The sequence below is a fragment of the Thunnus maccoyii genome, chromosome 14 (genome assembly GCF_910596095.1).
Source record: "Thunnus maccoyii chromosome 14, fThuMac1.1, whole genome shotgun sequence".
Lineage (NCBI taxonomy): Eukaryota > Metazoa > Chordata > Actinopteri > Scombriformes > Scombridae > Thunnus > Thunnus maccoyii.
This window is the reverse complement of record NC_056546.1, coordinates 25,156,867-25,182,683: the sequence shown is the minus strand read 5'-3', so window position 1 is coordinate 25,182,683 and position 25,817 is coordinate 25,156,867. Positions and strand designations below refer to the sequence as shown.

General features: G+C 39.7%; 1 protein-coding gene across 2 annotated transcripts in view; it reads left to right on the top strand.

Moving 5' to 3' along the window:
- Positions 1-25,251, top strand: part of LOC121912263 (gamma-aminobutyric acid receptor subunit pi) — a 53,919-nt gene extending 28,668 nt beyond the window's left edge. The window contains exons 3-10 of one of the 2 annotated variants that reach the window (XR_006100043.1): positions 9,667-9,779; positions 11,359-11,426; positions 13,270-13,487; positions 16,405-16,487; positions 20,488-20,625; positions 21,206-21,358; positions 22,992-23,290; positions 23,381-23,471. Coding sequence is in view for 1 of the 2 variants with exons in the window: in XM_042434442.1 (XP_042290376.1) it covers positions 9,667-9,779; positions 11,359-11,426; positions 13,270-13,487; positions 16,405-16,487; positions 20,488-20,625; positions 21,206-21,358; positions 22,992-23,182; positions 23,381-23,746 (1,330 nt within the window). In the remaining variant the exon portion in view is untranslated. Of the gene's footprint in view, positions 1-9,666; positions 9,780-11,358; positions 11,427-13,269; positions 13,488-16,404; positions 16,488-20,487; positions 20,626-21,205; positions 21,359-22,991; positions 23,291-23,380 lie in introns of both variants that reach the window. The other variant, XM_042434442.1, reaches the window with a different exon arrangement.
- Positions 25,252-25,817: the final 566 nt, after the last annotated feature.

The following is a 25,817-nucleotide window of genomic DNA, read 5'->3' as shown; positions in this document are numbered from 1 at the left end:
AGAGTGAGAAGCGGGTTGGAGTTGAGCGTACTGCTAAGAGGGAGGAAGAATGGAAGGAGGAGAGGGAGAAGGGGGTCCACAGAGTGTATTACTCAGCTCTCTGCAGGGTTCAACTGAATTAATCTGTTGTGAAATGTGCAAGTGTTGCCCGGACTGATGCCTTGTGCGCATTGGAGATTGGGGAGAAGAATAAGGGGGGTTGGGGAGGTCTGTGGGGAGGCTATGTCATGAAACAGGATCTGAAAAGGCAAATTTCCCCACAGGGTTTGAGGCCTTCATTCCAAGCCACCCCATCACCCCTGTATTACTCTGTCTGAACCTATTCCACCACCCACGCATCCAACATCAAAACACAAGACACATTAGCATAGCCTATAGGCCACAGAATGTATACAGATGCCATCCTGTGGTGGTAGAGGTTGCTCACGGCTGTAGCACTGCAACTTATTAGATGTCATGCATGTACTGAGTGTCTGTGTACTCAGTTTTACAGTCTCAAGCAGTTACCAAGGAGCATCGAGGAGCAAATCAGGAGCTAAACCTTCAGCAGAGAACAACTAGAATAACACTAAATCAGGGACTAGAAGATGAGAAGAATATTTAGCCATTGTAGTTGACTCCTACTAGATGTATGAAGGCATTTAGGTTCACTTGGTTCTGTTGCAGCAGAAGAAGATATTATTTTCCTTTTATTGAACAGAAATGATGAAACAATGGTGTTGCCTTTCCACATACAGTATGATCTGCAACCACTAGTTGTGGTTCAGTGTGACTGTACTACACAGAGCTCCAATGAATAGTTAGTAATTATGATAATGGCACATTAGCAGTCATTACTACCTTATTACATATATATTAGTTGGTATTCTGTGTTTCCTCAAGTAAAATATTTAACATCTCTAGTATTCACATGAAGTATTGAGTAGTTTTTACATCCATATGCTATTACATCTATATGCTATCCATATGTTATTAGCTAACACAACCACGCTAGACATTAACCAGCTGTCATAACACTACATGTACACTGCTTTATGATCAGTTAAGAGCATTTGAATATATTATTTTCCATTAACAACAGTACATATAGTTGGTCCATCACTCAAAAATTACATGTTCAGTCCCTACTTGTTTCCCCTGTTAAACATCTGCATTAAGTTATTTAAAGGAGTTCAGCATTTTGAGAAACACACTAAATTGCTTTTATTTTCAAAAGTGAGATGAGAGGATCTTTACTAGTGTCACATCCATTCCACAACCAAGAGGTCATTAGCCTAGCTTAGTCTATAACAGTCCTTGATTTAACATTATGCTGGAACTACTTTTTACCAGGTCATTAATTTGCAGTAAATGTAGTTTCTAATTTGCTCCATACTCATTCATTTGTGGCTACTCAGTATTTTGTGTACCTTACTGTAAAGTGTAACCATGTTTTTGCATTTCCTTCTCACTGTGGATGCAGGACTGCTTGCAGTCATATGATGGGTGTAATATTTAGGCTAATAAGCCTCCTCATGGTGTGCGGTGAAGCAACTCAAACACTGACAGTTAATGCTTTGAGAAGGAGTCAAAAAGAAAAATGAGATTCAAGAAAGCAAAAAAAAAAAAATGATAGAAAAAGATTCAGAGAGGAGAAGAGAAGAGATATGCAGAGCAGAAAAAGTGAACTACTGAGGATACCGGAGCAAAGGAGTCTGATGGTGAAAAAAGATGACAGACTGATCATTGCCTCCTGCTGGCACTTTCTTCCCGCCAAGTTCACAGGGCTAAGAAGCAATCATTTGTGACTGGCCAATTAGCACATTAGAAGGTGTTGTTTAGATACACAGTGTCATGTGTCTGTGCTAATAATGTAGCTGCTACCAGTGCCATGACAGATCAAGCCCTCAGAAATCAGCTGGTGTCATACAATGACAACAGCAAACTGTTGAGCCTAGTAGTTGAAATGGTAATCTGCTGGATTCTTTTTTTCAAAAAGTTATTTTGCATCTCTTTGGTGTCATGGAAAGTGTCCATCACTGTGGTGTTTTTGCACTGCATGTCCCAGAGATCACTTCAAATCAGTCAGAGTTGACCAGGATTTTTTTTCTTGAAGAAATTGTAGTTGAAGCTACCGTCTATCCCAGCATACCACGGGTCAGAGGCAGGTCACTCACTGGACAGGTTGTCAGTCCATCACAGATCTAACATCAACTGACTGCAAAACACATTTACACCTACAGGCAATGGAGAGAATAACCTGTATGTCTTTAGTTCGTGGGTGGAATCTCAAATAAACACAGCTGGTGATTCCTTACTGCCACCTCTTTGTTTGAACCTCTTTGGTTCCATTAAACACTAAACAGCAATTTGGATACAAATTATTTTAAATTTTGATATTTCACTTTGATTTAGCTGCTCTTTGCTACTACTTTACTGTGTTAAATTGTTGGTGGATATGCAAAACTTCAGCATTACAGCCAGGTAAATCTTCCAAATATTCTGCACAGGAGGTAAAAATGCCAGTATGCTATTGGATCTCCATCGCAGTTAACATCCAAAGGTAAAAAACAAAGGTGTAAAAACTACAGGTTTTATGGGGGGTTGTGTGCCAGACTATTTCTTGTGTGGGAGCAGTGACTTCATGAAGTCCCCGCTGGTTGCCTGGCAGCCTCCTGGTGACAACAAAACATCAGGAAAGATTTTTTTTTACCTATGGACAGAGCAGGCTAGCTGTCTTTATGCTAAGTTAACTGGCTGCTAGCTGTAGCCTTACGTGTATATTTACCGGTCAGTTATGAGAGTCCTATTGATCTAGCCATCTTGTCGGCAAGAAAGCGAATAAGTGTATTTTTCAAAATGTTGAACTTTTCCTTTAACACTGCTTCTGAACTAATACTGAGGCACACATGAAACACATCAGGTTTACATTTATATTTGTTTTTTGTATTTATATTGAGACTCAAGTCAAGGAATAGCTTGTGACTTAGTATGGCTGAGGTCCACCTCAGCTCAGCTGTGGGCATTCAATGTGTCATCTTGTTATTCTTGATAGGCAGCCTGGTGGACAGGTGTGTCAGGTCTGTCATTGTGCATTCTGGGAAAATGCACACTCCACAGCCCGTGCTCACATTGGAAGAGAGGGACCCTACAGTACATAAATATGAGTGATGTTTGTTTTTGTGTGCATGCATACATATGCATGTGTGTGCAGTGAGTCCATGTGTGTGGTTGCCACAGTAGCACACAGCCTAAATATCCTCTTGTCTTCATGGCCATGCTGCCGTGCACATAAATGAAAAGCTAAGTTGTTGTTGTATTAGTAACCTGTGATTCTCGGAGCATTCTGGATCTTTTTCTTTGTTTTTTTTATTGTCAGGGCTCAGTGGATAGCAACTGTTTGGCAGGTAGGAGAACTGAGGTCTCATCCCTGCCTGCAGGTGAAGGTTTAGACAGCCAGAAGTTAGAGTCTTGGGATTTACGGAGATGGATAGAGTGAGAGGAATGAGGGCTTCCAGCACATATTCTGGTCAAAGAAGCAATGTTTCCTTGTCAGACTGTAAAACATCAAAGATAAATAGCTCAGTTGCTATCTGTAAGTACTATGCTATGGGAAATCAATTCCATGATATATGATACCAGCACTAGTATGTTTTTGTAGCTCAAATCCATGTATTATATGATTTATTAATATTTTCTCCAACCTGTTAAACATGTTCCTGTTTTTAACATATCCTGCTCTGTCTGAAATGCTTTGTTCTGTTATTTTTTTCATTTTTTGCCGCTGCCATCATCTCTGTCAAACAAAACATATATTTTGATGCAGTTCACACTCACATACTTACTGGTACAAACATGCAAAAGCATTTGTGAATGTAATAAGGGTCACACAGGGCCAACCCAGGTTGATAATGCAGCAGGCTAGAGGCAGAGTGCTGTCACTACTGTCATTAACATAGCTTTCCCATCCAAGGCTGTTGCCTGCTGAAACAACCGACAGCAAGCCATGTAGTGAGATTTTATGCAGCATAGCAACAGTGCACTGGGAGTGAGCTATCCTGGTGTCTAAGCTGATTTGACACAGTCAGGTGAAACAAGTTCTGAGCTTCATGGGGATGACTTTTTCTGTGCCTGTCTTTTTTGTAGAAGCCTGTCTGGTCCAGAATTTTGGCTTTCAGGCCAGGTGGTAGTATCTCCAGTAGGACAAACATTCAGTGGATTGCTATGAGATCTAGTAGATATTCATCTTCCCCAGAGGATGGATTGTAATGAGCTGACCCCCTGATTTTACATCTGTCTACACCTGCAGTTTTCAGTTATCCAGTGCAATATCTCAAAATCTACAAGAGGGATTGGCATGAAATGAGGCACAGATATCCATGGTTCCCATTCTGAGCATGTTGTTGCCATGCTAATATTATCTTTCAGCCCACAGCAGAGCTTTGCTTAAATAAAGCCCAACATAGCTCTAGACTTTTTTTAGACTCTAGTGTTGTTCCATAAAGTACAATGGGTGTGTGTACAACAAACACAGTTATAATGGGTTACATAAAGCATTTATCATCAATAAATCATTACATTCATCTTGAGACATTTCTATATTTATATACAAAGAGGGATATTACCTAGAAGAAAATGTGTCCCACACTTCACAGCACAAAGGGAGGTGACTTTATGGCATAAAGAGACTGTCCTCCCAAGAACAAGAGTGACAAAGTCCGTGTGGGGAGGAGGGTTCAACAAACATTGCTATATTTGCTATATATGTAATTAATTGTTCATGGGTATCTTTGAATCTTCACGATGGTTCTTTACTTAATGCATAGTTCTTGATTACTTCTGAATAATGCGCTAAATGGCACTTAACCAATAACCAATCCTTACTTTATCATTACCCACCTATTTTACACCTAGTTTCTATTTTTTCATCTCCTCAAGTAAAGTGGTGTACCATACAGTGTCTTTAATGTGCACTGAATCATTACCTGTTTATTACTTACCAAGTTTGTGTTCACTAGAGTGGTGCATCATACTGAGTGGTTACTGAGTACTAGGGGTGTAATGGTGCACAAAATTCATGGTTTGTACCTCGGTTTTGGGGTCACGGTTCAGTACGTTTTCGGTCCAAGAGAAAAAAAGAAAAGTAGAAAATAACATTTTTACCATCTTTTATTTTGAAAAATGAAAACATCCAACAATGGTGTGGTAAGTGATGTGGTAACTGCCAACAGTGTAATGGCACTCGCAAAACCAAGACATTCTATCACCCACACACAGCAAAAGTGTTTGCTAATAAAGGTATCATGCCATGCAAAACCAACAATGTGATATAGAAACCATGACCATAAGAGCCCTTTGGCCAACCACTTCAATCTAATGAACCACACTGTTGGCTCTCTCAGTTATACCGGAATCTAACATGTCCAACTCCCATGGATGGGGGGAGACATCAACAGTCCGCTTTTGAAACATGAACTATTCTGGATTTACACTCTAGACACTATGTCATCGAAGGACCTCAGGAAATGGACATTCACCGCTTTTTGTGACTCCTGAAACCCTCTATTTGTCAGTTATCCTCTGTATACTTGTCATCTGGGTTCTATTTTCATTTTCCTTTCTCAGTTTCTTCTTTTTGGTCTTTATGCTGTTGGTTTGGTTGATAATATTGCGTTGTACAAATAGTACAAATAGAGGCACCCCTTTAGAATTTTCACATACTTTATGATGGCTAACAAGCCCGTTGGTGGTCAGGGATTTCTCTTTACATACTTTTGTATATATTTTTGTACATACAATATATTTCTGTACATATTGTTTTTTTCTGATGAGTGATTTATTGGGTGTTACCTTACCCCAGTGAATTCTGAACTTTATTAATTCTGAACTATATATTTTTGTACATATAATATATTTGTGCTCATATATAATTGTTTTTTCTGGAGAGTGTTATGTTACACTATTGAATTCTGAACTGAATGTATGCAGAACTATGTACACTGTCATGGTTGTGTGTATGTACATGCACACAATATATTTATGTGTGTGTATTTATTTATGGATGCATATAGTTTTGCTTATGCTATTTCTATGTCACATTAGAGACATCACGTGACTGTATCATGTGACTAGCATATATATATATATATATATATATATATATATATATATATATATATATATATATATATATATATATTATCACTTAAGTCTGATGAAGAGCAGTGGTGCTCTAAACTTCACCTTGGTGCAATAAATAATAAGTGGACATCGGAGCCTTGTAGTGTGCGAGCTCCTGGTAATTGTTTGCTCACTTTTAACCCAGCACCTGCCCTCTTTGGTTTGGATGTGCGTGCATACTCCTATCTTGAACATCCAACAATGGCTCATTGGCCAAAAGTAAAACTGAAAAAGTTTAGTTGTGCTGTAGTGAGAAAAGAAAACAACTTTTCTTTTTCCTGCAAGGAGTCAGGACACCTGCTGACAGCTGCTATGCTGATTTATGGTCTAACTGTATATAAAGTAGTTGAAACTAGCTCCACGTCCAGCAGCTACAACTGAGAATTGCAACTGCCTTATTTTTTTGCTTATTTTTATTTAATCTTTATTTAATCAGGCAGTGAGATTAAGATCTCTTTTCTAAGAGAGACCTGAGAACAAGAAACATTCATAAGACAAGAACACAATCAGCAGACAGAAACAACACAACTACACAATTAACAAGGAATTAATAAAAACAGTTACAAGAATCATAAAAAACATCAGATACTAAAGCTTTAAAATCTCCAAGAGGAATGTAAGGCTCAAGTTTGAGGGCAGTTTGCAGTTCATTCCATTTAAAAGGTGCATAGTATCTGAAACTAGTTCTGCCAGCATTAGTGCGAACATGAGGGATATCTAAGGTTAAGTAGTTTGTTGTAACATAACACTTTTTATTAATATAAAACATAACCTCGTCTGGGCTCCACCTCCCTCTTTGGTTAGAATTTGTTAGTGCCAGGAGGAATCAGTCTCATTACCATAAATTCTTGTCCCGACAGTGACCTCTGTTTACTGTGCTCAAAGAAATCACACAACAGCCTCTTAGGATAACTGAAGACATTTATTAATAGCTAAAACGTCTTGAGGATACATGATAAAGCACAAGATAATAAATTTAATAAGTTAATAAGTTATTGGATTGTGTACTGTTGTTACTAGATTTAAATGAGAGAGGAGATGTGAGATAGTTTGGAATCTTTAACAGTAGAGCTTTATAGATGAATAACATGAGATGGTTATTTCTTCTGGACTGTAAGGCAGTCCATCCAGCCGTGTGATACAGAGAACAGTGATGAGGATGAAGTTTGTAATTTGTGATAAAGCGCAATGCACTATGATACACAGGGTTTAACTGCTGAAGTGTTGATGGGGCAGCATGACAAAACAGGACAGACAAGTCAAGGGCAGACATGAAGGTTGACTGCACAACAGTCTTACGGTTGGAAGAAGACAGACAACCTTTAGCTCTATACAAGGAGACTAGTATATAATTAAAGGTTGTCAAAGTTTATAAATATTGAATATGTTGTGTGTCCAAATTGCACCAAATTTGACACTGCACGTTCTTGGGTCCCCAGCAACACACCTGCCAAGTGTGAAGTAGATCAGATGAATGGTTATCGAGATATGCAAAGGACATACATACAGATGGACAGACGGACAGACAGACAGACAGACAGACGGAGAGTCCTTACTTTATATCCCTATCTGTTGTCTACATTTTTCTTTCTCAGAACTGGTTCTTACAACATGCTGTCAGAAATCAAATGTTTTTATCATTGTTTTGAATAGCTTCACTCAAAGGTGGGGTGAAAATCACTGGCAGAGAGAGGAGGAGGGCAGGGAGATGCAGTATCATTTCATTATGGTACATATTTTAATAATAGTGTTGCACTCGGTTAGTGTTATTGGTCTCTCGTTTGTCATTCTGATGGCAGCAACACTACAGGGTAACCAGGCTACTTTGGCTAAGCTGGCTAACATATGTCCATTAGCATGCTACAGCTAAGTGGTGCACTGCCAAAATGTTGCTGGTGGAAGTCTAGCATTATTGTTCCGCACTTCGGAGTAAATAGATTATTAATCTACTTTGATAGTAATTGTTTGGGTCGTGGTCTGTGACTCATGGAGCATGTTCTTTGTACGTATGTAGGCACCGAACTGTCACATCCATACCGTGACGGTCCAGCACGAATATGTGTACCATTACAACCCTACTGAGGACTAAATCATTACTTCATGATTACCTGTCCATTAGTTACTAAGTTTGTGCCCCCTCAAGAAAAGTGGTGCATCAAACTGAGTGGTTACAGAGTACTGAATCATTATTTCATGAGTACCTGTCCATTAGTTACCAAGTCTCCCTTTCCTCCCCCTAAGTGAAGTGGTGCATCACCCTTATTGACAAATAACTACTTATTTATTACTAGAAATTCATCAATACTTAATGATTGATCATTTCATTATATTATCATTTTACCCTTATGGACAAAGATTTTAATAGTAATCCACCATTACTTAAATCATTAACTAATCATTAGCTATGCTATAAAATTTGATTTTGCGTTACTCAAGAACTGCCCATAAACTAATGGTTTACTAGCAGTTAGTTCCTCATTTGTTCCCCACTCAAAACTTTATACCAGATTTTTTCCAAAAACAAATGCAGCTGTACTATATCATTATGACAAGAGGCAACAGAGTTTATAGAAGACACTAATCTAACACTGGCATAAGATAGACACTTCCAATTATCTTGACCCAAGGTGGTTAACTTGTTTACAGCAATTGTCAGGGTATCAAAATTAATTTGCGATGACTTACTGACAGTTTAACATATGTAACATCTTCACCCTAACGATGAGTCAGTCATGAATGTGTGGATATTCGATGATGGTGTGTGATAAGAAAAAGCAGCCCATCTCACTTCTATATTCTTGCTCTCGTTGTCACACATTTGACTATAGCAGCGCATAACTGACAGTGGGGACTCTGAAATGCTGGCTGCGTATGGAGATGAATGTTTTCTGCCTCTGCACATGGCCTGATCTGTCTTGCTCCAGCCCCTCTTACATCATGGCACGTGCCCCGGGGCTTTCTCTCTACAGAGCAGGCGTTCTGTATTTAGAGCCTGATTTATACACAAACACACATACCATAGGGGAAGGCGCAATGAGTGTTCTTTTCCCCTGCTGCAATTGCCAGCAATATAATCATCTTCCCACACTTCAATGTGCCTTTAAGGATAGCATTCAGAAAGAAAGAAAAAAAAAATCTTATGAAAGCTAACAGTAATTTTGAAAGCATAAGTGAATGGAGAATTCGAGAGATGCGTGGTTTACAATATTCTGAACCCGGTCAATTCAAAGTACTCCTAACTAAAAAAAGCATTTTTCATTCTTTTCTTCTGTCTTCCCCATTTTTCTGTTCCAAGTTACCATTTTCATCTCCTGCCTTTTATTGCACTCAGCATGTGTTTGTTAGATTTGCAGCAGAACTCAATCGACGCCCCACAGATGCACTGAATAGTGAGGTGGTTGTGAGGAGGAATCCACCTGGTAAATGCACAACGGGAGGAGAAGCGAAAAATAATTCTGATTTCTCCCTTTTCCCTTGCTTTCTTTCTTTCGCTCTGTTTCTTCTCAGGTTGTTAGAGGGCTCGATGCTCAACGCAGAAGTGAAGGAAGGAGAGATTCTGCCTCCCACCATTCAGAGGCTGATGAAAGGATACAACAAGTACCTGAGGCCTTTCTTTGACAGTAAGGAAACTGCAGACACATGCTGCCATGGAAATGACAGAACACGCAGGGGAAATGTGTGTTTGACAGAGAATGAGAGAGGTTCATATAGCAATTTTGTGCTTGTGTGTCCCTACTGAATAATACCAGCTGACATACATGAATATTATAATTTGAAATGAAGTCAAATGTATCTTGTATGGTAATGGGTTTCTCCTATAATTACTTTGGGTATAATGAAATAATAAGAAAATATGTGCAGAAGAAAACAACATTAACATCAATGTGAAGCCAGTACATAGGAGTTTGTGCATGATTTACTTTAAATACTAATATAATCTAAAACTGTGATGTAGTTGGGAGATTTAATCAAGATCGGAGCTGCTACAGTAATACGTGTTGTGATTTAGATTCCAATTTTCAGCAGGCGATTCCTTTACTCGCAGTAGAGAAACAATGTCTATCTCAGTGTCTATCTCAGAGGAAAGATGTTATGTCATTCCCTGCAAATCCCTCATGACTGTTATTGTTCTGGGCTCTGAGAATCTGTCACAATGTGATTATAATTTGTTTTACTTGCTGTTTGATCTGTAAGAACACCTTGGACTTTACCAATGCAAATACTGTTCAGCATAATCACAAATCCTTCCCACCTAGGAACAAATTTGGCACACAGTAATGGTAAAAGCACTGGTAAACACAAACACAGTGTGTTTGTACTGCTATAATTGTGTGAACTTCCTTTGATTGTATTCATTCCCTATCCCTTAAGGGGTGATCATCCACAGATGCTTCACTAAAATCTCTTCTCTAATGTGCTTTGCATTCTCGCAGTATTTTTGCAGTCACACATAAACTAAGCTGAAATATTTTCTGTCTTTTGGTGCAAGGTGCAATGTTGCACTCCACTCCAGGCACAGCCAGCAGGTTTGCCCACTGCAGTCTGCCCAAGTTTTTTTTGAAGCAAAATGCCCCCTTACTCAAGACTTGAGAATCATTATTTCTAATGCTCAAGTGACCTTAAACCTAAACTCAATCATCCGCTAGCCTTTTAAAAAAGTGAGTGTCAGCCAAGCTTTTATTTTAAGAGCTTTTGAATATTTGAGTGGACATAAAATATAAAGAAATACACAAATGTTTTCTCACAAACTGTAGACCTACAGTAGGCACACACAGATACACATACAGTATCTTTAATCTGACAACAGGCTCATTAATCTCTCTCAGAGAAATGAAGATTGATAAGTGAGTGTGCGAGAAGGAGAATGGGAACATGAAACATAGGACAGCGGCAAAGTTAGCCCTCTTTGATGGCGAATCAGGGAGAACTAATTCCCTCCAGGAGGTTCACACTTGAGAGACTGCAGCTGTTGATGTGCCAGCAATGTGGGGTCTTCAGCAAATTTAAATGTGCTTGTCCTTGGATATTGCTTCATTATACAACACTATGATTTATTATACAACCATATATCCCTTTGCCTCTTCAATAAACCCTGTTATGTCATACAACTCTATCACACGTGCATTCAAACACACATTAAGCATGGGTATATATTCAATCTGTAGAGACAGTTATTATTGGTTTCTTCTTTGTTTCTAGATGGTCCTGTAACAGTTGGTATGAGCTTGGACATTGCCAGTATTGACACCATTTCAGAGATTAACATGGTAAGACAATATTTCCATGCCTTACTGATTACTGTGATTCATCAATAAACCTGAAACTGTATTGATAATTTAGTGTAGCATTAATCAGTTTAGGGGTCTTTTTTAACTACTGTCTCCTTATGTCCTATTTACCTAACTTAACCTTTTCAGCCCCGGAGCATAATTTGCATTTTTGTACTCATTCCATGTGTCTGCATCTCAGACTCTCTGAGTAGTTTCAGATACGGATGTATTAGATCTTTATTTTTCATAATAATCAGGGCTTTTTGAAAATTAAGAAACATTTGATGTCATAAAATGGATTTATTAGATTTATTCTGAGGGTGTCGAGGATGATAGCTCATTCCAGAGCAGTAATCTAACTAATCAATGAAATTTCTGAGGTTCTTAGTGTAACTGACAGTAAACATGATCTTACAGCATCATAACCAACAATTAACACAAGCTAAAAATTGAGTGCAACAACAGGCCTTCATTTAAAATAGCTTTTTTCTAAGTCAAATCATGTCACTGACCCTTTCACTTTGCCTGTTTTGTAGGGGTCAAGAGTCAACACCTACAGATGGGTGACAAATTAAAGGAAAAACTGGTCCAGGTCTGAATGCTTGACCCCTACAGTGAGGGGATCTGGTGGCTCTGTTATACTGTGGGGGGCATTTTGCTGACATGGTTTGGGGGGTACTTGTTCCCTTAGAGAGAAGGGTCACTGCAAATCAATGCAAAGTTGTTCTGAGTGATCACCTTTATCCTATGATGAAACATTTCTATCCTGATGTGAGTGGTCTCTTCCAGGATGACAGTGCCCCAATTCATAGGTTCACTTGGGGTCACTGAATGTTTTGATGAGTATGAAAATGATGTGACTCATATGCTATGGCCTTCACAGTCACCAGATCTCAACCCAGATGGCAGATTTTGGACTGATGCACTCTCCACCACCATCATCAAAACACCAAATGAGGGAATATCTTTTTGAAGAATGGTGTTCCTCAGCCTAGGCATTGATTCTACAAGTCTCTGGAACTCTTCTGGAGAGATGAATATCATTCCTTAGCGTAACAGAGCCACCAGATCCCCTCACTGTAGGGGTCAAGCATTCAGTACTGTACCGGTTTTTCCTTTAATTTGTCACCCATCTGTATATGTGATCTTTCTTACTACAAAAGCATCATAAACTATTAATAACATAGACAGCTATTTACAGTAGCAATAGTGAACTCTTCACAGCCTTTTCCCTCACTTTAAGCAAGTGAGACACAACCAAACCTGATGTGCACATTTTGCTTGGATCCCCATAACAAGACACAGAGAAATTAAAGCAAAACTTGATAGCTAATTTTGCTCATAAAGATTATGAGTATTGATATGTTGACTGACAGCAAGACACACTGGTCTGTTCATGTGTAAAGCCCCAGTTATACAGTTGACAGGACACCAGTGTTCCACTGGGACCAGTAGAGCTGATAGAGTTCATTCCTGTTGTGCTGAGCATGTTTGCTTTGGAAATTGCACTCACAGCTTGATGCCAAACAGTGGAAGAAATTGATTACGTAGTTACATATGATGTAACATAAGGACTTTAAGAATGGATGTCCTGCACAAAAAAATATGTTCAGTGTCCTGAAAAACAGAACAGACTTGCTGACTTGAAGCAATGATGTGGATTACTGTTGCTTCAGGCACAGAAGGGCTTACATCATCAATACCCAACAATGCAAAAAAAAAAAAAATCAGGCTGACTAATGAAATACAAATACACAGGAGAGGCTTAGTTTGCAAACTGACATGCTTGTTAAAATAGTCTATTAGCCACTGTTGTGACCTTTGGGCCCCAATTCTGCAGGACTACACAGCCACCATATTCCTCCGCCAGCGCTGGACGGACGAGCGCTTGGTGTTTGAGGGCAACAAGAGCCTGAGCCTTGACGGGCGCCTAGTGGAGCTCCTCTGGGTCCCTGACACCTTTATCGTTGACTCCAAGAAGTCCTTTCTCCATGACATCACCGTGGAGAACAGGCTGATCCGCATCTTCCCCAACGGGACCGTCCTTTACGCACTGAGGTTGGATAATGAACTAGATTTTTGCATTATTGGTTGCTGTGTTTGTTTTTCTGCTCCAACAGACAATGAAAATTTGGCCAGAGAATGGAGAAAAAATGGGCTGATGGAGGGCGTGTGGGTTGAATTTGAGATAATGTGATTGCAAAGCAGGGAGTTGTGTTAGTTCTCTTACTTGGGTATTGGATTTCATGAGTGGAGGAGCATTTGATCTGTCAATACACGGAGCTGTGGGCTATCAAAGCAACATAAGTCCCGTTAGGATCCTTTCAACAGATATTGCTCTGTGAGCGAGGGCTTAACGTCTGACAAGCTCTTGGCGAGCTCCTGAAACGTGCAATACTTTGGCATTTTGATTAGATGTTGGGCCAAGCAGACAGGTTATAGATAGAAAGGTTATAGATGATCCAGCAAGGAAATTTGTTCAGCTCTTTTAAGCCTGTGATGATGGGATTTTCACATCGTAATATTTTTATGTCACATGCTTTAACCTCAGACTGTCTATGGATTGTGTAAGAGCTGTCCGTGGTCCTGATTTGACTTCACTCACTCGGTGCTTTTGTGCCTTGTCCTCAATGGTGCTAAACTTCTTTTCATGCATACAGTGTAGAGGTGGTTACACATGTTCTGGTTACACAATGAGGGGGGGAAAAATGCCACACGGGAGACATCCTCACCGTTCTAATGGCAGCCTTGCAACTATCATGAGGGTAAAAATGTATGTGGGAGTCTCGTTATAGTAAATTGTGTTGGGTATTCGGGCTCAGCTCAGTCTGGCCTCACAGTTAATCATATTTCCATACACTGCAAACATAAGGAAGGGACTGCAGTGCTCTTCTTCATGGATGAGAGGAGGCATGAGAATATGCTTGTCTGTGTTGCCATTATGTCTAAGTTTTGATGTATTATTTTTAACAAGTGCGTGCCATTGTTATGCTCAGTGTGACTCCATTTGTGATTTATGTTGCTCTGAATGTGTGTGTGTGTGTGTGTGTGTGTGTGTGTGCTTCATGGACATTTGCCTACATACTCCATACAAAAGCTGCACACTTTGTGGGGCTTTAGAGAGGAGGAAAAGTGGAGGATGATGGCACCTGACAGTCACAGAGCAGGACCAGTGAGAGTAAAACAAGCCTAAAAACATAGTCAGGAGAGGGATTGCCACCTCAGGGAATTGGGGCTGTGAAAAAGGACAGGATGAAGTGAGAAATGTGAGGTGGTGGAGGAAAAGGACAGCTGTAGTAAATGTTTCAGTGCTGTGCCAGGGGGAATACATGAGAAAGCACTGAGGTGGAGCAATTTAGAGGAAAGACTCAATTAAAGAATTTACACTACAGTACTGGTTGCTACATTTATGCAGGGTCCAGTTTATATTTGTGATGAAAAAATATAATGAAACCACAAATCAAGGCTAAAAATACAGTGAGGACCGAAAATGCTCATTCATCAGGGCCTTGTAGTAAATTGTTTTCATAGTCAAGGATTTTCTGAGGGTCTTCTTATATTTTCTCATTTACAAGTTAACATGCTGCAGCATATTGGTTTATAGGAAATAAAGCAATATTCAATTCATACACAAAAATCAATGAATCATATGAATTACACGTTGAATTGTTTTTCCATATCTCCATATAAAGTTACTGTGTATATATATATATATATATATATATATATATATATATATATATATATATATATATATAATCATTTTAATTTGTAATTTATGTTTTGCCTTTCAAACTCATCAGAATTCTTGTATGTCACACCACAGCTAATATGTTATGAACATTTGATCATCGATATAAATATGTTTAATATGAATATTAGGAAGAATCACACTAATGTGAACATTTGATTATATTCATGCTGAATCTATCATGTCATGAACTTTTTCATGTTGTACATGTTGTGAGCGTACTGGGACAAACCTTTTATATTTCATCAACTTATTATCATTTATTTCCAAACTATATAAAGTGTGAAGCTCCTGCATCTGCTGCTCACTCCAAACTCATAGAAAAACATTTGTGCAAAGAGAATCAGAGCAAAATTACATAATTCTTAGAATTTTGATGCATTTAGTGTGGCTTTTTACATACCGTCCTTGATTTACAACACGACAACAATGCAAAGTAAAAAGACTTTGTTCTGTTATGTGGGGGCAGAGCAGGTGAACTCAAGTGCAGATACTCAAGGCGAGGAAACAGCTGGGAAACTGGGCCTGGGGTGTGGGCTGGAAACTGGGAACCAGGAGCTGAGGATTGGGCTGGACGCAGAGAAGAGCAGGGATCCAGGACAGGGAGGCAGGGCTGACGAGACGAGACGAGGGGCTGGAGACGGAGCAGACAGAACTGCAGGGAACAGGAGACAGGGTTAGGCGAGGGAAAAATCAGGCAACAGCAAGAAAACTGAAGTGTAGACTGATGGGTAGCAGAGTCTACAATCTGGCAGTGTGGAAGTGGCAGAGCTAAGTCTTTGTAGAGGATTGATTGCAGATATGAGGTGCAGCTGGTTTGGCTCTGCCCCGACTCCAGCACACCTGTCTCCACTCACACAATAACCCACACACACACACACAGGGAGAGAGGGGGAGAGAGCCACTGGGAGAGCAGCAGCAGGCCAGGGACACACTGATATGGAGGTAGAGGGCTTAGCAGAAGATGTCCCAGGGGCAGATGTAACACTTTCCCCTTTGCATGCATGACATAGAGAGATGCATACTTTCATATACACAAAAACTGAGCCTATACATCACATTGGGAAAATAATTCAAAAATCCGCTCTTTTGTTTTTTAGAATAAACACCTGTGTACTCTGACCATTGTGCAAGAACAGTCTGCAGAAATAACATGTACTATAGCTATTATGTTATTTCATAGAATTCCCTTTTAATAACAACTACTACATTTATGTCTTTTAGGATTACCACCACCGTGGCCTGCAACATGGATCTGACTAAGTATCCCATGGACAAGCAGACCTGCACCCTACAACTGGAGAGCTGTAAGGACACTTCATACTTAATCAAGAAAATCAGAAGGGTGCAGCTTGAAGCTGTGGCAGAGAGTTGGTGGGTGGGCATGATTTCAAATGAATCTGATCAAACCAAAGGATCAAACAGATCACTTTCTCTCATCTTCTAAATTGCCGGTGTGTGTGTGTGTGTGTGTGTGTGTGTGTGTGTGTGTGTACGACAGCATGCTTATGTCACACAGCCAGACAGATACTGAGGGGTATGCTCCAGTCATGATGTTGTATCTTCCTGTGTATGTTCATGTTGTTATAAATTACTTGATTACTGTCATGAAAACAAAGATGTAGCTATAAGGTAGTTCATGTGAAAGTTGTCTGCCTTTAAACAAACAAGCTTCAGCGTGCTAATTAGTAAGCTTTAGAAGTGTTGGTAGGTGTGTTTTTGAAGCTAAGCTAAGCTAATTGTATCCTGGTTGTAGCTCCAAAGTTAAAGGTACCTTGTGGAGTTTTTGAATACTAGTAGCGTTAAGGAGCATTCTTTTCACAGTTGGGTCCAGATTCTGTTTAGTGCATGTGCACTATTTTGCTGATCAGCAGTTGGTCTTGGTGATGGACAAAGAGCAAATGGCAATTCATCAACAAAAGGCAGGGAAGAAGAAGACTGCTGGCAGGCAAATGTGCATGTAAACAATGCAGGAGTTAGAGTGTTGGAAATGTTTTATGTGGAGGGAACTGCTTTCAACAGATTTGTTATACCTCAATCATACATACAATGTGTTCAGAATATAAACGTAGCTTTTGTTTCTTTACAACAAAGCTCCACAGGATACCTTTAATGCACAGCCATGAAAGTGATATTAATCTTCTCATCTAATTCAAAAAAGCAAATACGTGTATTTTCCACAATGTCAAACTACTCTGTTAGTGCTTTACTGATCCAAATATTCTTCTGACAGCAGTAATTTTCCCAAAAGCCCTCTTGCACCATGTTTAAGGATTGGCCCTGTCCCTGATAATGAGCACACCTAATCTTACAAATCCTTTAATCTCAAATTAATATCTTAAGGAGGCAACTCTCCGCCAGCAGGCTTAGACAGTGTCTTTGTTCACTTTCTAAAATTCAGGGGTTTCTTGACATTTTCCTGAAATGAGAGGAGTGATTTGCCTAATTTCAACAACTTTCCATTGATTTCAAGTTGAAATGTGTTGGCAGTATGTTTATAATTAAAACAAATTATTATTAAGATTAAATTACATGACATGATGGATTATTTGGCTGTGCGATCCAGGTTTAGAAGGTAGAAAAAAAATCTCCTCTCCTTTCTTTGCCTCCCTCGCTCATCTGCCGTCTTTGCTTTCCAGCTCTATGCTATTAATGCCAACCAGCCAGGCTAAGCTAAGTCTGATCCCTGCCAGAAGCCCACCGGGACCTCAGTGCCAAATAAAACACTTAACGGCAACTCCATTCCCACTTAGCAGACAAAAAGACATCTGGAAGTTGAAGTTAGGTAACTGAGAGGATGATGGATCCCTCCTCCACTGCTTCAATAATTGCAGGCTAAATATCTGCATCTTTCTCTTTCTTCCACCCTCTTACAATTTCTCATCCTCTGCTGTTTTCTGTCTCTTCCTTTCTCATCTCCTTCAATCTTGTTCTCCCTGTCTCTTTATGAAGATGTATATTCAAGGATTTATATCTTTTAATGCTGTGCCAAGTGGCTCCTCTGCACAGGAGGTTTAAGGTTTAAAAGACAGAGTCGTTGTGGGAGGCTGCTGATCAGGATTACGGTAAAATATTTAGTGGGTTATGACAGCAAAAAGAGTTGCAGTCTTTTGTGATCTGTGCTTTAATTTAACTTTTGGTGGCCCTTTCATAACTCACTGAGCGTAGATGTGTCTAATTGTTTACAAGGGGCCAAGGGGCACTGGAAGGTTGAATGTACCCCCGTGTAACTCTTTCCATGCTATTGCACATCATGTCACTACCCATTTGTGTCTCTAATTTGTACAGTAATGTCAGGGCTTTAGGTCAGGAAAATAATGAGTTCTTCTGGTAAGAGAATCATAACGAGAGAGAAAACAGTGGATTTCCAGGACCTTTCAGCATCAAAGTCACCATTGCCCTTCATTAGGGGACTTTGCTCTCAGCATCATGGCTCACCCTGGTCAATAATACATGACTCCATATGGGTTTAAATGGGAGAGTGATAGCAAATTAATGAGCATCTCATATACACTGGATTATAGAGGTGTAATGGCGCTTCTTCTTACTTTCCTTATTCTCTTGCTCCCTCTGCAGATAAATTAGGAAAATACACCATAGAGGTTTAAGCATTGTTAATCACACTTTTTCCTCCTTCGCAGTGAGTTATGGAGCTCAGCAAATGTTGTCATCAGAACCACACCACTTCTTCGTTTGTTTATACTATTATAGTAACCTTGTACTGACAAAAGCACAACCACATTGGCATCTTTGACACCATTAATTTTGCATGCCCTCTTATTCCAAGTTTTATTTGGGTTATGAAGACTCTCTAGGGCCCGGTGCAATATGCATGATTATTCTGTTATCGTATAAAGCAAGAGATAAGCTTTCATCAGGACTTTATTTTTCATTTCTTTTGCTATCCCCTTTGAAGAATTGAGTGAACACCAGAAATGCATTTCCATTAGCAATTCCTGTTGAATCGCTCTGTGTCAAACTGTGTTAAAGCAAATAATGGGAGAATAGTCTGGTTCCACTGCGACTTTAACTGCATACATGAGACTTTAACACTGTTTTTTAAGGCTTTGTTGAAGTGGTTACATACTATGTTAATTTCATGTGTTGATTTACTTGAGTGTTACAATGTGTAAGACCTTTACTGTTATGGCTGAGGTTGTTTTTTGGACCCAAAAGCAGACATGGAAAACAGAGGGATGGATGAGAAAAGATGGTTTAATGAGCGACCTTTCGTTATGGAGGGTAGAAGGGAGGGGGGCTGGCGTTGGCAAGGGGCATGCAGGCTGGAGAGGGGGTTACGTGGCAGATAGAGGCAGGTGGCTTGGTGTGGCTGGAGAATGGGCTTGCAGCTGAAGAACAACAGATGACCGGGTGGACAGGTTGACACTGGAGACCTGAGCACGGGAGAAGTCAGATTAAAGGAAGCACGAAAAGAGAGCACACGAAAATAACTCTAGTATTGATAATACTGAGCAGCTGACAGAGTAGCTACCACTAAGGTGACTGAACAATCTGGTGATGAGTGGAAGGAGAGCTGGAGGATTTGAGCTGTGGCTTGATTAGCTGATTGTAGACAGTAGTGGAATTGAACCCAGGTGCCAGGTCAGGGAAGCAGCGCCCACCACACACGCTCACACACACACACACACACACACACACACACACACACACACACACACACACACACACACACACACACAGACAAACAGACGGGAGGAGGAGACACGGGAAGACAGGGAAAAAACAGAAACACAAGGAGAAAAGCAAGAGACCCAGCCAGAGCCCTGACAGTTTACCCATTTGCTTCTCAGGGGTAACATGATGTCGTTAACTAGCTTTTTAAAGGGGTTTTCAAATTCCCTTTTCCAAATGTCTCAGTTGTGTTGATATTTAGCATGAGGGGGACTTTACCACCCACTTTGGATTGCAATCCCAAACAACTCAACCATGAGAGGAGCAGATCTTAGTATAACAGTCAATTAACATTCCAAGCTGTTCCCACTATTGCTAAATTGGGGTTTAGTGAAAAACTACTTATATTGTATCTATACCATCATCAGTATCATCATCATTATCACCACTATCATTATAGTTATAACAGCATCACTGTATCATGAGAAGGCAAAAGCTTAATGTGGTGGGTAAATGCTATTACTGTTCATCTGTTGAGCTGTCATTGAGCAAGGCATTGACCCTCAAACTGCTGCAGGAGAAAACACGTAATGATGAAAGTGATATGACTAACAAATTCACTTTTGTGTAATCTTCCCAAAAAATGTCAGTTTTCATCCCTTTCTTCTCCTACAGGGGGTTACAACACCAATGATGTCATGTTCTACTGGACCAGAGGGAACGAGTCTGTCAGCGGCTTAGACACTCTTCAGCTGGCCCAGTACACAGTGGAAGACCACTACACCTCTGTGTCAGAGGCCATCTATGAAACTGGTAACTATGACATTTAAAAAAGGTTACTCCCAGGGCTGGACTAGTGGCTGTGTAGCATGTTTCAACAGCAGTGCAGCGTTGTCAAATTAAAGCCCCTATGGGAAGGTTTTGAAATGACTGGCTTGGTGACTCTGATAGACACTGAGAGACAGCAGTATACACCTCAGACAGCTGTCACACACGGAGCACCAATTTTACTGTTATTGTCATTTTCTACCTTTTTAAAAAAAGGGCCATCAGAAAATTGAACACATAGGGGCTTTAATTGCAAAACCTGACCAAACTAAATAACCCAAATACATACAAAATAATGTCAATTCTTGTCTTGCCAGTTGTAATTTTCCACACTGAACACAATAAATGTTAGGAGTACAGTAGTAGTGGTCTACTTTATTTACATTTGTTTAGTTTTGTGCTAATATTTTCAAATGAAAGTGATGTGATGTCATATCACTTTAATATTAAGCAGTGAAACACATCACCTACTGTTTCACTATACTTGTCTCTTTTCTTTTTTATAAATTGCACATATTTTCGTTCAATCAAGTACATTTACAGACTTTTGCCCTTCCTCTCAAAGGCAACTACCCCAAGCTGGTCTTCCACTTTGAGCTGAAGAGGAGCATTCTATACTTCATACTGGAGACTTATGTCCCCTCGAGCCTGCTGGTTGTCCTCTCATGGGTCTCCTTCTGGATTTCCCTGTCTTCTGTTCCAGCACGTATTTGTATAGGTAAGGCAAAAAGCAATCTTTCTATCACAAAAATGTGAAAACATGAGTTCCTGAGCAGATACCATACATTGCAAAACCTAACTTTCCAGACATGTACATATTACGTGTCATTGTAAATGTTGTGTTCTGTTGTTATGAGATGAAGAATTCAACCTATCTCTGTTTCATTATCAGTCTCCAGTTTTATTCACTTTGCTAGTTGTGGCTTTGCTCTGACAATATATGCATTAGTATTCCTATACACATGCACATACTGAAATTATGCTCCACTTTAGTGAGCAAAAATGTTGGTTTGGGTATGATTTTAGAGGGCTGAGGGTTGAAGAGAGCATCTCTGACACAGTGTTATCTGGTGGGAACATCCAAACATAGATCCGTTCCGTTGAATTAGATCCACCACTCCTCCAGGGGGCTCAACATGTTCTCAAAACACACAAATATACAAGCTATCCTACTTTATGGTGCACTGGATGTAAAGGGATTGTTTCTCTTTCATGTTTCTTGTGTTGCTGCTGTTCTTTATTCTTGAGTGTGAGTGTCTGTGCATCTTTACCATACCATGACTGACTAAATTAAAGAAATGGGTTGTTGTCGTTGTTGTTATGGGAAATAAACTGATTCACTTTCTTGTAGAGAGTTTGATGGGAAGATCTTTACCACTGTCACGTCTCTGGAGCCTGTGACTGGAGGTGATTAGCTTAGCTTACAGAAAAAAAAAAAAAAGAAAAAAAAACAGCTAACCTGGCTCTGTCTAAAGTTTAGAAATAAGACCAACGCTAACCCTAACCCTAACCCTAACCCAAACCCACCATCTTTAGCTTACTAAGTAACACATTGTATCTTATTTGGTTACTCCTCTCATCAATGTGAGGTTGGCAACCAGCTGAAACTCCAAGAAGTCATTGCACCTGGCCACTGTTTGCCAATGAAAGAGTTACAGCATGTAACTCCCTCAAAAAACACAACTTGTTGTCTTTACATTTCTGTTTGTGTACTGATTAAGCAAACAAGATACAGCATGTTAGTTACTGAGCTTTAGAGACGTTTGTGAGCCCAGCTAGTTGTTTCCCCCTGCTTCCAGACTTAATGCGAGGCAAAGATAATCAGCTCTGTTCTCTAACTCCATACTTAATGCATGACTGAGAGTGGTATAAATCTTCTCACTTAACATGAAGCAAATGAGCATATTTCCCAAAATATTGAAGTGTGTCTTTAAATCAGAACATTTATATATGTATATAAGGACATATACACTATATAGATGTGGACACAGAGGATTGACTGTAGGTATCTGGTCATCATCTCTGGGGATGCGGGATCTATGATGTATGGGAAGTCATTATATAGTCATTGCACCCCAAGGTCACCAACAGGAATGCAGCACTGAATGCCAAATTGGAGTCATAAACATTATGCTTTAATGTCATAATGGTGTCTTCTCACGCCCAGTACTCCTTGGTTTTTTTGTGCACCCCTTATTTTCTTTTAACGCAGTTACATATAACATACTGTGCCTCAATTGTCTCTCTGATTATTAACCATTCTTTTTATGCTGTAAATTTAGGGTAATCATAACTGTTGGTTGGTAACTGTTGATTGTGGTTCACTAGTCTGTCTGTGTTTTCTGTGACAGGAGTGACCACAGTGCTCACCATGACCACTCTGATGATGGGAGCCCGGACGTCACTGCCCAATGCCAACTGCTTCATCAAGGCCATTGATGTTTACTTGGGAATCTGCTTCAGCTTTATCTTTGGGGCGCTCATTGAGTACGCCGTGGCCCACTTCTGCACCCTCACTTACACCGACACACACATTCTCATGGTGAGACCCTACTGACTGTACTGTCTTGTCGTTCATTGTTGTGGTCATTGCTGTTGTTATGGTCACAGTCTTCACCGTCATCATTATCATCATCATCAGCACTGTGTGGTAAGTGGAGCATGTGCTGAATGCTTTGGATTTTGCGCATCATCTTTTTGTTTACACGCGCAGCTCATTCTTTCTCTCGCTCTACTACAGTACGGCCACCAAATGCACGACTTTGACGACGAAATGAACGGCATCGTCACCACCATCTCCAGTCACACCAACAGGGCCAAGAGACGCAAGGAGCCTGCCGCAACTCCTTCCCCAGCTCCCGCCTCCACAGAACTAACAGTCAGTCCGTCCAGCCCCTCAGGCAGTGAGCCTAAGCCCGAGGCGACCCCTCCGGAGCCCACCCACTGGTGCCTCACTGTCCTGGCCACCCTCCGCAAACTCTTCAGCTTCATAAGCTGCTGTCACGTGAAGAACCCCCACCACATAGACAACTACTCAAGAGTCACCTTCCCCCTGTCTTTTGTCATGGTTAATCTGCTCTACTGGATATATTATCTCTACTTTTAGCATTTGCTCGTGTGCAGCACATTTCCCAGAGAGTGTGAGACCGAGCGTGTTTGTAGTATTTTACTGTATGTATGTACAGTAAGTGTTATTTAGGTGTGTTCTGAGATGAGTGTTTACAATTTCTACATTTGGATTCATGAGTGAAGTAGCGTACTCATAAAGAGTTGTTTTCAAAGATGGAAAGAAAGAAGGAAAGACAGAAGGAGCAATGCTTATAATTACAGCTCCATTTTTAAATAATAGTGTGCTTGAATTGAGTCATTGCTCTACAGCTGTACAGCTGGTTTTGGCATTCCTGACACTGATTGATGAGATTTGATAAATTCTGAGATGAAAAGATAATTGCCTACAAAGATAAAAACGGCCAGTCTGCATCTTTCTCACTGCAGCATATTTATTTTAACTATATCGCTGTCTGACACGGAGAAGGTGGAGCTGTAATTTAAGGCTTTATGACAGAATTTGCCTGCGTTGTTGAGGGAGAGCAAATGCCCATTCCACTTTGATTCTCCACTGTGATGGATTGATCATTGATATTTTATTAATTTTCCATTTCTGCCTGCCGGTGCAACATTTAGAGTGAAATAGGAAAAAATAATGGATGGGAGAAAAAGGGTGAAAAAGAGGGACAGGGGAGGTGGAAAAATAACTCAACAATGGAGAGTGTGTTTAAAAACTATAGTCTTCCAAGGACGTCATCATTTCCTCTCACTGTTGAAATCTCTTTTTCTTCTGTGAGTTATTTTTAATCCAGTGAACAGCACTGTCTCTCTTTGCTGGTATTTGTTTTATTCACTGACACTATAAATGTAGTGGCCTTGATTCCTTCAGTTGTGTCCTGGAAATGTGGCGACCATGAACAGTGGCACTTGTCATCACACTTATCTCTTATGCTGTTTGACAAGGAAGGTAACCTGCACCCAGAGCTTATGGAACTCTGAAGTGTTCAACGTTAAATAGATAAATAAGACATTATGAAAGTAATAACTGAGGAATATATAATCTTGAAATATGACCTAACCAATTGCGAAATAATTTAATGAATTATTAAACCTCAGCTGGTCATCTTTATTTAATTACAAATTTTTTTTATTCTGGTTCTGAAGATGGTTCCTCTAGCTAGTAGCAGCTAGCTGGTTGCACAGCTCTGGCTGGCAGTTGGTGAGGAGAAGCTAAGCTAGAGGCACAGTGATTGGCTGACGGTGGGTAAATATTTGTATGCATTGGCTAATGACAACTCCACACTCTCATATAAAGTGTTGCAGAAAAAAATGCCATTATGAAATAAAAAATAGACTTTTAAAAAAGGGCATGTTAAAATAAATTCTCTCCTTTTAAATTATTATAAACATAAGGATGATGACATAATATTTCATAATAGTGGATTGAGTGTTAATATTTTATTAAATGATTTCACAATTTGTGAGTTCATTTATAGATTTTACTTTAAAAAAAAATCCATATGATTATTTATTTCACCCCGTCCTATTTATTTAAAGCCCCTGAAAATAAGCAATCAAAGTTTTAAAAAATACATCAACAACACTACATATTATTTATTATTTTTATATAAGAGTTTAACTGTCAAAAATGCTGATAATCTGCTTTGTCAGGAGTGTGTGGGTGAGGTTTGAGCAGATTTAATTACAGTTAACAAACAAATCCTGATTGCTCCATGGAACTAAGTGACATCCCCTTTTTTCCAGCTGAGCTCCTCCCACTACAGAAATCTCTAATGCAAAGTAGTCAAAACTGTTCTAACATCGTCAGAAAATAATGTGTTCATGTAGGATATCATCATAAGAAGCTGATTAAGAAACTACGTTTTCAGGGTCTTTAATACTGAACACTTTGACTCTCCATACTAATTGGGCAGGTGTAATAAACAAAAGGGTGTGAATATACAGGACAGCAACACCTGAACAAACAGGTACCATGTTTAAGTGAATTATGCAGTATTTCTCTCTTTTATGTGCTACTGTTAGAGTTTCTCACTGTGTTTTTGTAATAGATAAAGCAGGTGTCAGACCTAGATGTGTTAGACATTGTAGAGGATTTGAGTATGAATGAA